The following is a 17709-nucleotide window of genomic DNA, read 5'->3' as shown; positions in this document are numbered from 1 at the left end:
TATAGTCATCATGTTATACATTATGTGTTGATTATTTTTTAGCAAACCTGTTTTTTGTGGTTCTCAATCCAGGACAGGGATAGTCAAATGTTGCCTGCTGTTCAAAAGCAGCCTGCTACTTATTTGTTTGTTTTTTAAGTTTTTCTGAGGCATAGCTATGCTCATTCACTATGTATTGTCTATTTCATGCTGCAAGGCTGGAGCTTAGTCTGAGCAACAGAGACTGTATGCCCTCCTGCACCAAGCCTCAAATTTTTACTCTCCGGCCCTTTACAGAAATGTCTGTCAACTCCTTATGCAGGGTGATCATCAGAATCACCTAGCCTTTTCCCTCTACCAAGACAGAATCTCTGATATGCTGTGCTGTATAACATATCAGTGGATGAAGAGTTTGCAGGTTTGATACTATTCTTATAGCACATATACATAACTAGATTGAAGAAACCATATTATTCACTCCCACCCTCACTTTATCTCAAGTATAAGAATGGGTCTTCAGGCAGAATAGGAATTAAAGATTCATGTTAACTCAAACATGATTTGGCAGGCATACAATGAAGAAACATGATTTAAAACAACAACAGGGGTAGCTGGGTGACAGTCGGTTGGGTGTCCCACTCTTGGTTTTGGCTCAGGTCATAATCTCAGGGTCCTGGGATTGAGCCCTGTGTCGGGCTCTGCAGTCAGTGCAGAGTCTGCTTGAGGTTCTCTCTCCTTTTCCCTCTCCCCGTCCCACTCATGCAGTCTCTAGAATAAACAAATCCTAAAACACACACACACACACACACACACACACACACACACACACACATATATATAAAGCAACAACAACATTAACAAAACAAACAAAACAAAACAAAAAATGTGACCATTATTTATTCTTTATCCTCAATAGGGAGATACAATATTGCCAGTCCATTGCTTAAGAATTGTTCAATATTCCAATTCAAAAAGTTTTGTATTAGGCTGTTATTTTCTTTTTTTCTGTTAATACCAGTTTGCTGAGTGAATGTTATTGTGTGAATTCAGCTTTTTCCTTCACTGAAAATAGCATTTTGTTTCGATGGGGATTATTAAAAAAAAACAAACCCACAGAATGGATGACATTCACCTATTTATAACATATGGGTTAGCAACAGTAGTGGAAGTAGTGGAAGACCTTTAATGGATCAGGTTGCAGGTAACTGTTCAGGTATTTAAGATGCATTATTTCTTGTCTTGAAATATAAATCATTTTGAACTGTTCTAGAGTGTTTAAATTGACATTTGCTTTTGGTTAATGTTCTTGAATTTTTATCCTGATGTAACAGCAGCCAATTTATTCCCTACTGGCAATGAAAAATTTTAATAGGAAATATCAGCCCAATTTAAAAAAATTGCTATGCTCATTTTAATAAAATTACTTTTAAAAAAGTAATTGTTGGTGTCAAATGTCTGCAATTAAGGATCCTCTCCCAAATCACATTTTAATAAACTTATAAATGATAAAAGTGAATGTGAATGATTCAGTGTTAAATATTTTAAATATAAAAATGTATTTTCAACTTTATCTAAATGGAGTTCATTCTCATATAAATGTGGGACAAATTAATTTTAAATTACCTTCCATGAGTATGCTAAATTGGTTGTTTGAAGAAATGTTGTAGTAAGGCATTAGTAGGTGCCTGTTTTCATGCAATTTATTTTTTTCTAGTTGAACCTGGCTGTAGATGAACAGAAAGAAAAAATTACTGAAAAAGCAATTCTTTCAATGACAGCAAAGGAACACCATAAGGCACAAGAAGAAGTAAGAAACTTACTTTTTAGGACTGTCTGGGTGGCTCAGTGGGTTAAGCTTCTGCCTTAAGCTCAGGTCATGATCTCAGGGTTCTGGGATCGAGTCCCGCATCAGGCTCTTTGCTCAACAGGGAGCCTGCTTCCCCCTCTCTTTGCCTGCCTCTCTGCCTACTTGTAATCTCTCTCTCTGTCAAATAAATAGATAAAATCTTAAAAAAAAAAAAAAAGAAACTCACTTTTTAAACTGTATTATAAAATTATAGTGAGTGCTAATTTAAAAATTAAAACATATTTTACTTGGGTCTGATAGTAAACCAACTATAGTTCTCTGATAGCAACAAAATGAAAACAATTGGTCAAAACTGGAATCATTTTATTGATATAGGCAGATTGAAAAATCATTATATGCTTGAAAGAATAAATATTGTAATTTTCTGAAAAATATTTCTGAAAACTTTCTCACAAATTTCCTAAATTAGGAAATTATTACATGCAAGTTGAATCTGGAAATTATAAAATATGCTAACATAGGAAAAACATTAAAATCTTATTGAACTTTGAATAAGTACTGAATCTTATTTTTATTTTCTGACTTCTAGAAGTAACATTATTGTTATGAATATTAGAAATGCCATCAGTGTTATCTCTTATCAAAGAAAAACTGTAGTTTACAAATGTCAAGCTTAAGTAAGCTAATCATAAGCTTCTGTAGGCAATATTGTAATGAACTATTAAAGCAAAGCTTCTTCTCTCCAAAGCTCATGCTGTGAAGTTGACAGCATATTCCATAAATGAAATAATAATACAAAATTGGTGTTAGACAAAAGGAAAAAATGATTTTTATGTAGGTTCCTGGAATGCAAAAGCATTTACTCTTTCTGAGGGAGATCATGAATTTGCTAATTCCCATGTACCATTGTCAGTAAATAAAATCACAATCAACTTAAAGAATAAGGTAATGTGAATATTTAAAAATTAAACTTTCATGTAATTCTCTTTTGACACTTTGGCAAGGAAAACTATCGAAGCTTTGGGGCTCTAATATTTTCTTATCATTATGATTGCATCTGTTCTGCTAACTGTATGATATGAAAATGAACAGGTATAATGCTTCAAATCTTCCTGAGTAAATTCAAATCTTTAAATTAGAGACTATATATTAATCTTTGGGACTTATATATGTCCAATTTTAAAGACAATATTATAACCATAGATTGGTAATCTCAGTAGTGAATATTTCATAAGAAAAATTCAATTGAATAAGCTCTAAGATGTAGCAAATAATGATTGTATAAATTTAAGTTACAGTTCTCACTCATTCCACTTAATATTAACAAGTTAAAAGACAGGATTTACAGCTATAAATTAAAAAATATTGTCCTCTACTCATTTGGAAAATGTTTTTATCACAGTTGGAGAGTTTTATTACATTTTCACAGGAATTTAAATTGAATCTATCATGTATCTTGATATGGTAAACTTTAAGAAAGGCAAATAATTATCTCTAGTTTAATTAGTATCATTAAAGGTATGCCTATAATAACAAATTATTATTAGAGAGTAAATCTAGAATAATCTAAAAGAATGAATATATTTGATATTTTTTGCCTTTTAAATATTGTAATTATTTTGCTCTTTGATATTTTATGCAAAACTGTAATTTCAGAGGAACTGAAAACTTGAAGTGGCCCAGAAAAATTATCATTATGCTAAATATATCACTTTAAATGCCACCTTGTTAGCAACACTGGAAATGAAAATTATCTTTTCTAGACTATCCAAAAGTAGCTGTGCTTATTTGGTATTTATTCTTTATCATCATTTTAATGTTTATTTAATACCCAGATACATTAGTGTTTTCTTATACAGTGCCTTATTTGGTCACGTATTTGCTTGATTGGTTATGACTCAAATGCCTTTTGTTTGCTTAAAAAATAAAGTACACAATAAAGGGAATATGTGGTGTGTGTGTGTGTGTGTGTGTGTGTGCACGCACGTGCGCGTAGTGATCTCTAAATATATTCTATACAGTTTGGGAATAATTTCTCTGTCATTACTTTGAAAGTGATTATATTAATCTTGATGTGTAATTTTCAATATTTTGGTTGGAAAAAGTAAGTGACATCAAGTTTTGGGCCTAATTCATATACAGAAATGTGAAATCATGAATGTGAAGAGAAATGAAAAATCTGGGAGGGAGAGAATTACTTCAAAATTTATTTAGCCTAGAGTTTATTTTTTACAAAAATATTGTATTTCTAGATATATTTCAAAATCCAAACTAAACATCATAAAATCTGAGATTTAGATTCAGAATTCTGCTGTGTTTTTATCTTAAGATCATAGGCATGGTCTTGTTTTGTTTCATTTAATTTTTCCACATGAAAACTGGGAATAATAATAATATATGTTTCATAAGACTACTTTGAGGTGTGTTATATGTTAAACTACTTTTTGGGAAATGCTTTATAGAAATGTGCATATAATTTGCTATTGTTAGTTTAAAAGTTATTCTAGGTTCTCTGGAAAGTAAATACCAAGACAGTATTAAATGTGTATGTATTTTATTAGAAGAACTGCCTATGAGAGAAAATGGAGAGAGCTCTGGGTAAGGTCAGGAGACCTGTTAGACTGAAATGCAGGCTTGAACATGAGTGAAGGAGAGAGGAAAGGAAGACTGGAGGGAGGCCTCTTAGACAGCAGTACAGTCTAAGGAAGGTTTAGTGAAGCTGGTAGTGTATGCTTCACCTAAAGTTGTCCTTCGGAGGAGTCCTGTGACTCCCTGAGTTAGACCTACCTCAGCATCCTCAGCCATTGATGCAAACCTGGTGATGGATTTGAGAGATAGTAGCTGGGACCTATGGTTCCTGTGGTTGGTTAGAAGACTGTGAAGCACATTCTCACTGCTTCCTCAAAAGGTATAGTTGACATTATTTTTGTTGCCATCCACATAGCCCAATTGCCAGATGAATTATAAAGACATTTAAATGTTTCTATTTTAGGTGAAGGGGATTAAGAGTAACTTATGTTGATGAGCACAGAGTAGTATATGGAACTGTTGAATCACTATATTATTGTACACTGAAACTCATATAACACGGTATATAAACTACACCAGAATTAAAATTTTTTTAAACTCTCTATTTTAATCACCCCTTCCTCCATGAATGTTAGACTCTTGAATAGGCTTAAAGGTGGTACACATAATGGACCTCTGGCTGGAAGCATGGTAACTCTAGTTCAGAGATATCTTCCATCTTAGAAGGGTTCTAGAAACTATTAAAAAGTTGGGAATATTTGAAGTGGTATGAGTAAGAGGTGGTACACACTTCAAGTTCTCTGGTAGTTACATTGCAGCCCATCTTTCTAAATCAAGAGATACTTAACTTTGCTCATAGGTTCTCATATCTTTTCTAATCTTTGTTCATCAAATCTGCGTTACATTTCTCTTCAACCTAAAAAATGCTGTACCCTTGGGCCTGAAAGAAAGAAGAGATTTTAGGAAACTTAAAATACTCATTTTCATCTCCCTAACCCTTTTCTGGTTCTTAATTATGTCATAAATTAGCAAGTTTCTTGGTCTTAAGTTTAAGCACAGACCATTCCCTGTGTGTTGCATGCCAAGATGACATTCCCAGGATAGAGGCTGTCGCCTTTTGTGCTGATTTCAAGCAATAATTTAGTGCAAAGTTCTCTGGAGTCCTCCTTACTAATAATAGATAGACTCAAGGCCACATAGAAATCAAGGAAGAGCTGAGCTCATCATTGGAAAAACCAGGAACTCCTCAAAGCATCATTCCTAATAGCCAAAGTACAATATACAGAATGTGTAATTCAGAACATACAACTTCAATGTGCATAAATTTTAGAATCATTAGAAACAGATGATATTTTATGATAAATCTAAATCATCTTGAGAGTTGAATAAATTCAAGGGTTACATTAACGTGTTATAAAAACATGACTAAACTCCCCATGTGTGTTTTTAAGCAAAAATCCTCTATGTTTATAGACAGGTGTGCATTTGCATTCTTTCAGAAGTTTGGTCTTTTTCCTCATCGAATACTTATTTTTTTTTGCTACCTTCTGCTCATTTGTCACTCTCCCAAATTCTGTACAAGTGTCACTTCCGTGCTGCATTTCCACGGAGAATGAAGAGTAGAATGTGTAGGCTTTCTGCTGCACAATGAGATGGTGCATTTTTTCAACATATGCATACGTAAGCCTTCTTTTGTGAATGGGACTGATAGGGTCAGATAATGTTTAAAGGGAAAGGCTTTATGTCTCTCAGGCCTCTATGTTTCCACATGGATGCTCCCACACACACATAGATTGAATTATGAACAGACCCATTAATGCTGGGATCACAAAAGGTCAAGTTTTGTCTTCTTTTACCCCTATTCACATTGCCTTTGTAGAGAGAGAGAGAGGAAAAAAAAGGATTTGCAGGAAAAAAAGATTCATGATGAAGAATTTTAAAGAGCATTTTTCCCCTTCTGGTAACATCTGTGGTTTGAAAAAAAAATCATATTATGTAAAATAATTCAGGGTTATTGTATTACCTACCCAATTTTGGTATACGAGTTACTTCATGTGTAGGGTTATCTTTAAGGGTAGTCTGTTATAATAACTGAGAACAAAATGTAGCACTTTGGGGATAAAAGACCTTATGAATATGTAAAGTAACATAAAGTTTTAGTAAGATTGGATGGAAATTTTACCAAAATGTCAATGGCAGGATTCTTGATGTATTTTTTCCTATTTTGAGGTATGTTAATTTTTGCTCGAACACCTTTTTTGATAGTTTTAACTTATCTTTTTTAAAAAGACAGGTGATAATTGATGTAATTATACTTCACATACATTAACAGATAATCATGGGACAATTGAAAATAGCAAAAATGATAGAGAAATTTTTTGAAGCAACAAAGGATTCATAGGAAATGAAACTTTTAAGGCTTTAACCAATAGCCCTTTAGAATGCAAATGACATCATCAATTGTATGGTTGGTTGATTTCTGATGTCACATGAAATCCCCTATCTGTGAAAAGCTATGGATTGTGACAGTAAAACCAGTCATGTATAAAAATGTTCTCAAATCAAAGCCTGAAATTCCTCCTTTTTATTTTTTTTTTTTTTAGTGGCTCACTATAGTATAAAGTACAGTATGTAAAATTGCAGAGAACAGTATTACTGACAAGCATAATGCATTGCATGATGTTTAGTATATTTTAAAGACTAACATAAAATTATGTCTTTTTAAATCATATGATGCTGGGGGTGACGAAAGGTTCAGAGAGGATCAGTGCTTTGCGGAAATGGCATCTGGAGTCTAAAGCCTTTGGTTCTTGCATTTAAATTTTGTCAGACAACTATAAGAGCAAGTCACTTGGCCTGTTTTGGTCTCTAGTTTTGGTATGACAGATGTTATTATCCATCATTTTTGAGGATAATACTGGAGGGTAGTATGGTGAAGATTAGGCTGGAAACATTGACCAATTTAACATTGGATCACTTATTATTTCTGTATTTTAAATGTTACAATTTTATAGTAGAGTTAACAGTACTATGGGAAGCATAGACATTCATTCCAGAAAACAGAAAAGGTTTTTAATCTTGAATGCCAAGCCGAGGAAGCTGGGGGAGCAACTGGGGGATTCACAGTTCTGTTGGAGGTAGATTAATTCAGGGGAGGTGGCAGGGTGAATCTGAGGTGGAGAGACCAGGGACAGAGAGACCACGCAGTAGGTGTTGTGGTAATTCAAGTAAGGGGAAAGGATGAGGAGATGAGGGCGTGGACCAGGGTTTTACTTATAAGAAAAGGAAGGAAGGAGAAATATATGAATTTGGGAGAAGGGTTGGCAAACTACAGTTTTAGAGCCAAATATAGTCTATTGATTATTTTTCTAAAAAGTGTTATTGGAATACAGTCTTGCCCACTTGTTACATGTGGTCTGTGGCTGCTTTCAAAGTACAACTGCAGGGGCAAACAGTTTTGATGGAAACCTTATGGCCTATAAAACTGAAAATATTATCTGTCCCTTTTCGAGAAAAGATTTGCCAGACCTTTTTAAAGTGTAGGATTTTTTTTTTTTTTTTTAAGTGACTAGCTGAGAAGCGCCTGGGTGGCTCAGTCAGTTAAGCATCCAACTCTTGATTTCAGCTCAGGTCTTGATCTCAGGGTTGTGAGTTCAGGCCTTGTGCTGGGCTCCATGCTGGTGTTGGAGCCTACTTAATTTTTTTTTTTTTTAATGAAAAGAAATAAAAAAAAAATAAGGGAGTAGATGATTAATGACATAAGGACAAATAAGAGAGATATGGAAGACCAAAGAAAAATAAGAATCATTTAAATTAGCTTGTTTATATGCACATAATGCTTCTAAAGTTCTTGGGGAAAGTTAATGTCATTAAAGTGTATGTACGTATATGTATGTGTGTGCGTGTGTATGTGTGTGTGTACATACATATGTAATCTTGAACTAACTAGGTAGAGTAGAAAAGTTAATATTCAAGTTATATAGATAATAGTACAAATTTGCTTTCATTGATTTCTTGGAATCCTCTGTAGAAGGGATAGAAATGGATTTATCAGAGTTGGAGTATAGACTAGGACAAATACCATATTCTCATTTGAAAGAGAGAAAAAGAGGATGAGGTGTCTATACAAGGGAGACCCTTGGAGAAAGATTTCCCATTTTTTACTATGGACATTGAAGTGAGATGGAGAATCTGGGTAGCAAATAGTTTCAAATTTTTATCTGCTTTATGTGAAGTAGGGATAGGAATAGGAAAGATAGACCAAGAATAACAACTAATACTTGATATGTGGAAAATACCTAGATTTAAAAAAGAAAATATTATAATAATATAATGTACATTAGACACATTACTATAGGCTAGACAATGTGTCATTCATTCTGTAATCTTATTTAATTCTTAATATGATAAGGCTGTTATTATTCTTCATTACGGATAAGGGTTTTATTACCTGTTCACAGTCTTTCAGTCAGTAAATGGAAGAGCCATGATTTTTAACCCAATATTTCAAAAGCCCATGCTCTATTCAAAGTCATTCATAATTCTAAATGGGTCTAATTTAATCATTTTTAAAGGGCCATAGGTAAAGTGAATTTCTGCTTTAATCTCTTTTGGTGACTACCATATATCAACTAATGTTTGTGTAAGAATCCAATCTATTAGAGAAAACAAGTTTACATAACATGGTGTTCATATAATAAAATTAAATATTGTCAGTGGTACATATGTTGGATTAATTGAAGTCTTAGGAAGATTTTATTCTGTTAAGCAGTTTAGAAATCCTTTGCAAATTTGTCAGGTGCGTGTTTCTTCTCATAACCAGAGACATTTTTATTCAGTATTTGTAAATGGCTATCTATTCCATATTAGTGAAGTGCAAAAATTATAAATTTTCCCATAAATAAAATTAGCTGATGAAGGAATGCATATCTCTTCTGTTTTCTTTACTTGAAGATAGCGCTATACTCAAATTCTTATATTGAAGTCATTTTCCCTCCCATCAAACTAGGTACTCAAAAATCTAATAGGTGTGACATCAACAATTACTTCTTGCTAACAACTCTTGTAATTTAACCCCTTCAGGTGAGCAGGCTGATTGATGAATTGCAGACAGCTATCAAAAGCAACAGAGGTCATCTCTCTAAACTTGGCCCCCAATTACAGGCTGAGCAGGAGCAATTCTCCTCTTATGTCTACCAACACATTAAAAGCCTTCCAGCAAACACTCTTATCCCAGGAGGCCTGCAGCTCAAGGTGGGTGTCATTCTGTAACTCTCACTGGGTTCAGCCAGAGATGAAAACACTCTGCTCCATTTGAAGAACCTTCTAACAATGCCACTCAGCTTGAATTTCTTTTAATGTTGTCTTTCTCAAACCAGAGTTTGGCTTACAAGTGCTAATATTACCATTCAGGGAGTATGCTTTAAAAGAAAATACCTAGAGGCATTTGAAAAGTGGATTTATAAACTTTAAATGTTTTCAACTCAGAAAAGTAATTTTAATGAAGACATCTAATCATGTGAACATTGCATACTTTTCCAAGAAACATATATTTTTGAGAGGAGTCACTATGTATTTCAGTTTCAAAAAAGACCTTATTTAGAGAAATGGGAAAGGCTTTAATAATTGACAGACAGTGGCAATAGGAATTAGAGGTGAAAGGCCAGGTGACTGATTGATGTACAAACTACATTTCCAAGGAAAAGGATCTGTATTGGATAAGTGTGACACATGTCTGAGTTCACTTGGTAAAATCAATACTTAAGAATATACTGGGGGAAAAGGTGAATTGGTTATTTGTCGGGACAAGATGGCTAAATGTTCTATGCTACTTTTTGCTATTGCACCTCTGGAAGAGAAAAAAGTGACTCATACTTGGCTAAAGTGTCTTAAGAACTGAAAGTTAAGGAATTTGAATAGTTCGTTTATCACAATCAAATATCCATGTTAAGTCTGTCAAGTTAATGTTGTTCTAATAATTTCGTAGCCCACATTTCAAGAGAAAAAAATTGAATTACTCAGTGGATGGCCATTTTTCCATCAAAGGAACAAACTATTACAACTCACCATTTTTTAAATTATATCTATATTTGAATGTGATAACAAAGTAATTATATTTTAATCAGTCTTTATCTCTATAATTCCTTTCTTAATATTAAGTTTTATTCTATAAATATAAACTTTATATTATAATTATGAACATCATATTTTCTATCTGTAATTCTTTACAATGACATTCTCGTGTTTGCATTTGGAATGAGAATACTACCATGCAAAAATTGATCTTTGGGGAAATGTAATTCCACAAAAAACATTATAATTTATTTTCTGTAGTCTACTAGTCAGCTAAAGGTTTAGGAAGTGATGTTCAAGACATCAAGGTCAAGGTTTCCCATCATCCAGTAATATTTTTCTTTTCCAGATTTCTGTCTTGGTTACAGATCTAGTCCAACCTTTTGCAAAGTACTTGTTATTGATTAAGAGAGGAGCTAGGTGAGGGAGCATGGTTGCCTTAATACCATTTATCTCCACTCATTTGTATCAGCAACCATCATATGCCTGGAAAAAACAAAAGTTGTTTTTTTTTTTTTCTCACAAGTTTGTTGCATATTTCTGAATAATTTTTATCATGTGTTCATATTTGTACATGCACTTGATAGCAAATATTTAACTTCAGGATCTGAGTTACTACTCTCACATATTTCTTTAATATGCTTCATAATTTTTTCCATACTAGCAAACAGAAGGGAAATGTATATATGCAAAGAAGCCATCTTCTTGTGCTGTCCAGTATAGTAGCCCCTAGTCTCACATAGCTATTTAAATTTAAATTAATGAAAATTAATTAAAATGAAAAATCCAGTGCCTCCATTCATGTGCCCATGACTTTTCTGGTTGTAGCACTGAAAACCTTATATCCAGGAAACCTCTCAGTCCCAGGCAAAACACGATGGTTACTTAACCTGGTTTTATCTGAGTTCCCTCTCCCTACTCCAAGATATCCTCTGTCTTTATCATTCTTTTCCCATGGAATGCTTAGTTTCCCTCCCTTATTCCCAGTTTTCCCCTTTGGAATATCCAATTGCTCTTAGGCAATAAATTCTTTTTCCTGTATTCCAAGAAACCTGGACATCAGCCCCATCAGGTTTTAGCATAGACCACTGGTCTTTCAATCCTGGCTGCCATATTAGAATCATCTGGAGACCTTTTATAAAACATCAATACCCCCACCTCCAGAGGTCTATTTTTTTTCTCCTTCTTTTTTTAAAGGTTTATTTATTTTTATTTTAGAGAGACAGAGAAAACATGCAAGGGGTGGGGGATAGAGGGAGGGCGTAAGGAGAGGGAGAGCGAGAATCTCAAGCAAATTCCCTGCTAAGGCCAGAGCCAACATAGGACTTGATCTCGAAACCCTGAGGTCATGACGTGAGCGTAACACTCAAGAGACTAAGCCACCTAGGCATCCCCAGAAGTTATGATTAAGTGGGTTTGATAAGCTGAAACTTGCTCCTACTGGTTTGAGATTGCTGATTGTTAAATTTTCAGGAATTTCATGAGTCCGTTGTTAAATATAGCCATTGTTAAAAATTATATAAACTTGAAATAAAGTAGTCATGTTAAAAACAAAGGTAATAATCTTCACTTCCTAATTATTTTATTATGTTTTACTGTTACCTATTCTCCTTAAAGTTATTTATGCCTATCATGTTTGTTTCACAGAAACACTATATAATGGTGTGCTACTGCGCATCTCTTCCAAAGTTTGTATTCAATGATGGCTTGTAGTAACTTGAAATTGTTGGGAGTGCATGTTTGGACTGATGGAAAAGAAACCAAGATTTGCAGTTTTCTAAGCCGGTTCTTAAGATGGAAAGAGCCAGATAGTAGTGACAAAAAATGGATTAGCAAACTGTATCCCAAATATTCAGATTTGCAAATCTTAGAGGTCTTTTTCTGCACTTCCTCCTCAGTGGGGCGAACTTGCTAATTCCAGCTGAAGAGATACTGAGCAAAGGCCACTGCATGCCATCTTTTATTAATTCCCGAATCAATTCATATCTGTTGTCTGGCCGAACTCTAGCTTCCCATGGCGTGTGGATGAGCTGCCCTTCCTTGGAGCACCATCTCTAACTCAGTTACCTCTGACTTACTGTGGCCAAGAACATGTCTTTTCTGGTTATGAACAACTTTATCCCACCTCATGGCATGTCCTATACAGAGTATTAGATGACATATCAACAAATGAATATGTTTTCTATTTATAATTCAAAGGCATTGTGGCTCTAGTAAAACTTACTTTTCCCCCTTTCTATCCATTTTGATCTTAAAAGAGTGCCTGATCAATAAAATAAACTGAGATGATCATCTTTCCAATTTTCTGTGTTTGATGATCTATATCACTCTGCTGAATATGTATGTATATGTATATTATACATCTATGTTTATACACATATGCACGTGTGTGTGTGTGTGTATACATATCCATCACTAGCTTTGAGAACCAAAATAATTGATTGAATTATCATCATCTTCTAGAGCAGTGGTTTTCAAATATGGGCTGAAGGCCAGGTGTGATTCAAAATTCCCTGGGGGGGGTTTTCATATTGTATATGGTTGTCTTCAACTCTTCACTGAAGTTCTTATCCTCGTCATATCATCGATAACTTAGAAATAGGAGCTTTTGGTTAGGTCTGAATACCAGCAGGTCACCTCTCAAAAGGACACACTCTTTCTGTATTCCACATTGCCTCAGTCCCATTTGTGCAATTACATGGCATGAAATAGAACTGAGTTTAAATGGATATATAAGCCAAAGGCCTGAGAACAACCTAAATGTCTATCCCTGGTATGGGAAAATTCCCTATAAAAAAATTGAAAACATAATAACATTAGAGGAATTTTAAGAAAAAGTTATGTCACTTATAATCCCATTATTTGTTATATAACCATTCTCGCTTTTGCATATCATTTCCATAAGCACTCATTTGCCCTATGTAGTCATAACCACAGTGTGCATTTTTTTTTTTTTTTTTTTTTTTTTTTTTTTTGTATTCTGGTACACTCTCTTTCCCATCATGGGGACCTTTTAGGTTGATGGAATCTTATCGTTTCTAGCTTTAGTAGTCACACTTGATGTGCACCATAATTTATGAAATCCTTCAGGTTTTTGGAGTTAATGCTTACTAGTCTAAACCTTCACTTACCTTAGATCCCCTGTCAATGCCACCACCCCCAGCCACTTTGAGAACATCTGCTATAGCTATGGCTCAATGACTTCTGCTTTTCCAGTCCTGTTCTTTCTTGTAACTCCTCCTCTTTGTCCCCATGGAGATGCTGTCAGAAATGTTAGCGTTTCCCTGGGAGAGCAGGAAAGAAAGGGTTGATAGGAAACGGCATTAGCAAAGCTTTAAGAGATGGTGGGTGGAAAAACTAGAAGGACGTTGGGTGATTGTGACAGAGAATTGATGAGCACGAGTGTGGGATGTGTGAGTGGGTGGGAGACAACACGGGGAAACAAGTGGAAGATGGGTACAGGGAAGGTTTTTCACTAGAATTAGTGCTTTTCACACACAATTGGTCAATAATGCTCTGTGGGTTGTCTTCCATTCACTGTCAGTGGAGGCAGATCTGGTTTCTGTGAGGTCTAGAGCTTATACAATTTGGGCAAGAGGAACCTATTTAAAATTGGGCCCCAAAGTGGACATTTATTTAGATTAAGAAAGTAAATCATGACGAATTAATGGAGGATTGGAGATTTAGATCCTTTCTTTTGAGACTTTTTAAAGTTTTTCTCAGAAGTACTTATATGGAAATACTCCTTAATTGCTAGAGAGTTGCTGGCTTCCCTTCCCTACTTATGATAATTTATAGCTCCCAGCAACTTCCAGTACTCTTAGGGCTGGGGCAAGTATGGTTCTTGAAGCTTAATCTTCATTAACTTTACATGAATTCACTCTGGTTGGGAGCAAGGGAAATATGGTGGAATTTAGTAACTAAAACAAAACAAAAAATGATTCAGGCAGCTGTGATTTGGAGATTTTTAGCCTTTCTATTTTTATATTGTTTGGTTATATTGTTCTCTTATAGCATAAGGAAAATTAGCTTTGTTAAAGGGATAATTCAGAGATTTATTTTTAAAAAATTATCTTTGTCCGGCATCTAGTTCATCTTCTGAGTAGTATGGTATGCATCTAACAATTTGTATTCTGCCGGTGACAGAAAGACGATTTTCGATGAATAGTGCAGTAAATCCTCACATTATCAAATACTGCCTGCCAGGCATTGTCCTAGGTACTGTGGGAAGATGCAGAGAAGCCTAGAATACCCTCTTGGACCGTGCCTATGATTATTTTCATACAATTAGAGCAATATGACACCTTTTGAAGACAATGAAACTAATGTGTGGGTTTTCTCAGCTTTTTACTACAACTTTACCATTCCAGTTCATGGGTTTATTTCTCTTCAGAAGATGGGATAATTTGATTGATAACAGAAAAGAGACTAACTTTTATCTGCGATACCTAGCCATCCCTATGCTTTGGATATCTGAATTTGGATTTAGATATTTGAATTTGGAATTTGCTCTATCAGTGGCACAAGAGCACCATGAATCCATTTGAGATTTATGTTTCTATTTATTTGGTGGTCATTTTTTTTTTTTTAAGTTTGAGGCTTTCTAACCATATGTATTAATAGAAAGTTTATTTATATATTTAGGAATATGTGGAGCAATTAAATGAATAGAAGGAGAAAACTGAGGTTATCTGTAAAATAGTGGCAAGATTAGTTTCTTGAATGGCCTCATCACTGTGTGTGCATTATGTCCTTATTTCCATTGTACAGCCCTTGATTTTTGTCTTTCTGTTTAAACCACTTTTCCCAGATATGTATTTATAATCCCTGAGCTGTTCTGTTATTTCACCTACATTATTTGAATAAACATTGGAAAAACAAATTCAGGTTATGCGTTAAGTACAGATACTAAAATGTTCCAAGATGACGTTCATTTTCAAAGGAATTATGATGAGACTGGAAAGATTGGAATATTCAAGGTCATTGTTAGGATTTTAAGAACATTCCTTAAATGTTGGGCAAAATATGATGGAGATTATTAATTTTTATGTGTGGATTTTATCACAGTAGGCAAGTGTTAGACTGCTCATTTTAAAGGCAAAGAAACTTGAGATCCTGTGAATGCCTTCCAACATCTCATGGAATAACGATTAGCAGTAGGCACAGAAACCACTCATCTACTCTACTTTCTATTCTATTCTTTCTTTGCTTTGCTTGCTGGCTTGCTTCCTTCCTCTCTTTCTCTCTCTCATCTTTCTCCCCTTCCTTCCTTCCTCCCTCCCTCCCTCCCTCCCTCCCTCCCTCCCTTCCTTCCTTCCTTCCTTCCTTCTTTCCTTCCTTTCCCTTTCTTTCTTTCTTTCTTCCTTTCATCTTTCAACTGTTGGGGGGAAATGCCAGTGTATTCACCTCAGCCTATTTCCTGACAGGCATTTGCAGCCAGGTGTAAATCTCTGTGCACAGGAAGATACAATCTTCCCTTCCTAGACCCGCTGAAGAGAAAAACTGCGTCTGGATCAAAATCAGGGAAAAGCAATTGGTCGGGGTATCAGCTCCCATGCAGAGCTGGTTGTAATGAGAGCAGCTTTCCTTGCACAGTCCTGACAGCCTTGAAGGTGCCCAGAGAATTGCCAGGTGGGCAGTCAGCAGGGAAAGTCCACAGGCCAGAGCTGGATTACTGTCCCAGCAGTTACCCGGACTAAATGCAACCACTGAACCTTACTGCTGTCGGCACACTCTCTCTCTCGGGGAGATTGTCCTTCTCCATAGCAGTTAATTTGTTTTTACCTCTCAATTAGCTTTTTCACAGAGTGTTTGAGAGGCTCAAGTCATTGAGATTCTCTTCCTACATATGCTCCCGTCCCCTGAATTACCCACTGACATCTATGTTAGCCCAACTCACCATGGATATTATCAAGCGTCAATTCATCATCTGAACATAGAAATGAATACAGATTTTCTACTAAGTGCAAATGAAGTGATACATTTACACCTACTTAAGATTCTACATACAATTTCAATAATGTTTTATGAAAAATGGATTACTTACTAAAATAAAAATGGACTGCCATAGATGGCAAACTTTTATACAGGTTTTAGTTACCCAGTTTCCCCTTATTCATATTAAGGGGAAAATTAAATTTGTAGGCATATTTGATATATTCTAAAAAGACACTGAATAGCATTAAAAACATGTACCCTATCTAAAGATGAGAATGTGATTTCTGAGGCTGAGAATTTGGAGAAGTCTGATGATTTAGCTCATATTTAATCTTAAGATGTTCATTTCCCCTAGTGAAATAGGATTTGGGAGATGTGACTATGTTTTTCTCATCAAAAAGAAGTCCTCATTTTCTTTGAAAAGAAATATATTAAATCCAGGATCTTCCAAAAAAGCCTTAACTTACCAAACTCTGGTATATGGTATATCATATTATACCCACTACTGACAAGATCTACATACCTTATACTTTAATCCCAATTAAATACAATTTTAGGCACTAAATTAATTTCAACAAAATGAGATCTTTGTTTCATTTCTTCTTGAAAGATCCTCATGTATAAAGGGCTTATTGAAATTACTTGGCTTAGGACGTGACAGGCAAACACATTTGCCTTGCCACTGTCATCTAGATAATTTTGAACATTTTCATATCTTAGTGAGAATATTAATTGGATACAAAGAAAATATTTTTGTAGAACTTTCACCTTGTTTTGGAAATTTTACTTTGTCAATAGACACAGAAAAATGGGATGGCAGGGAAGCTCTTTAAAAGAAATATTCTAACAAAACAATGAAATGTGACTTTTTTAAAAAAGATTTTTAAATTTATTTTAGAGTTGGGGAGGGGCAGAGCGAGAGGGAGAGAGAATCTCAAGCAGACTCCATGCTAAGCGGGGAGCCCTGTGCAGTGTTCTATTCCATGACCCTGAGAAAACTACCGGAGCCGAAGTTGAGAGTGGTTGCTCGACTGTCTGAGCCACCCATTGCCCCCGAAATGTGACTTCAAATGCTTAAAGGCAGGGAAATGCAGTCCTGCTCCCACGTTAACTGTGAAGCCTGTGAAGGCCATTTTGCAGGCCTCTCCATCCTCAGCATCTGTTGGCCTTTAGCCATCCCCATCCCCTGAACCCCCAGTTTAGACTGTCAGGTCCCCCATGTTCTCATTTACCACCTTTTTTCAAGATGTATTCTTTTGAAAAGGGCGTGCCATACTTTTCTTTCAAGCTAAGACAGTTTACAACAATATATTTTTCTTAGATTAAAATTCTTTTTTGGGATCTACTATATAAACAAAAGTAGGATCTACCCTAGTTGAAGCCAG

General features: G+C 35.0%; 1 protein-coding gene across 1 annotated transcript in view; it reads left to right on the top strand.

The window, feature by feature from the left end:
• Positions 1–1699: 1699 nt before the first annotated feature.
• The window catches only part of DCDC1 (doublecortin domain containing 1), a 214437-nt gene continuing 198427 nt past the window's right edge, over positions 1700–17709 (top strand). The window contains exons 1-2 of the mRNA XM_032843444.1: positions 1700–1786; positions 9398–9568. Coding sequence (XP_032699335.1) covers positions 1751–1786; positions 9398–9568 — 207 coding nt within the window. The 5' untranslated portion in view covers positions 1700–1750. The remainder of the gene's footprint in view (positions 1787–9397; positions 9569–17709) is intronic.

Source organism: Lontra canadensis, unplaced genomic scaffold (genome assembly GCF_010015895.1).
Source record: "Lontra canadensis isolate GAN:19392208 unplaced genomic scaffold, GSC_riverotter_1.0 scaffold140, whole genome shotgun sequence".
Taxonomy (NCBI): domain Eukaryota; kingdom Metazoa; phylum Chordata; class Mammalia; order Carnivora; family Mustelidae; genus Lontra; species Lontra canadensis.
The sequence above is the reverse complement of the archived record's forward strand: the minus strand, read 5'-3'. Positions and strand labels throughout refer to the sequence as shown.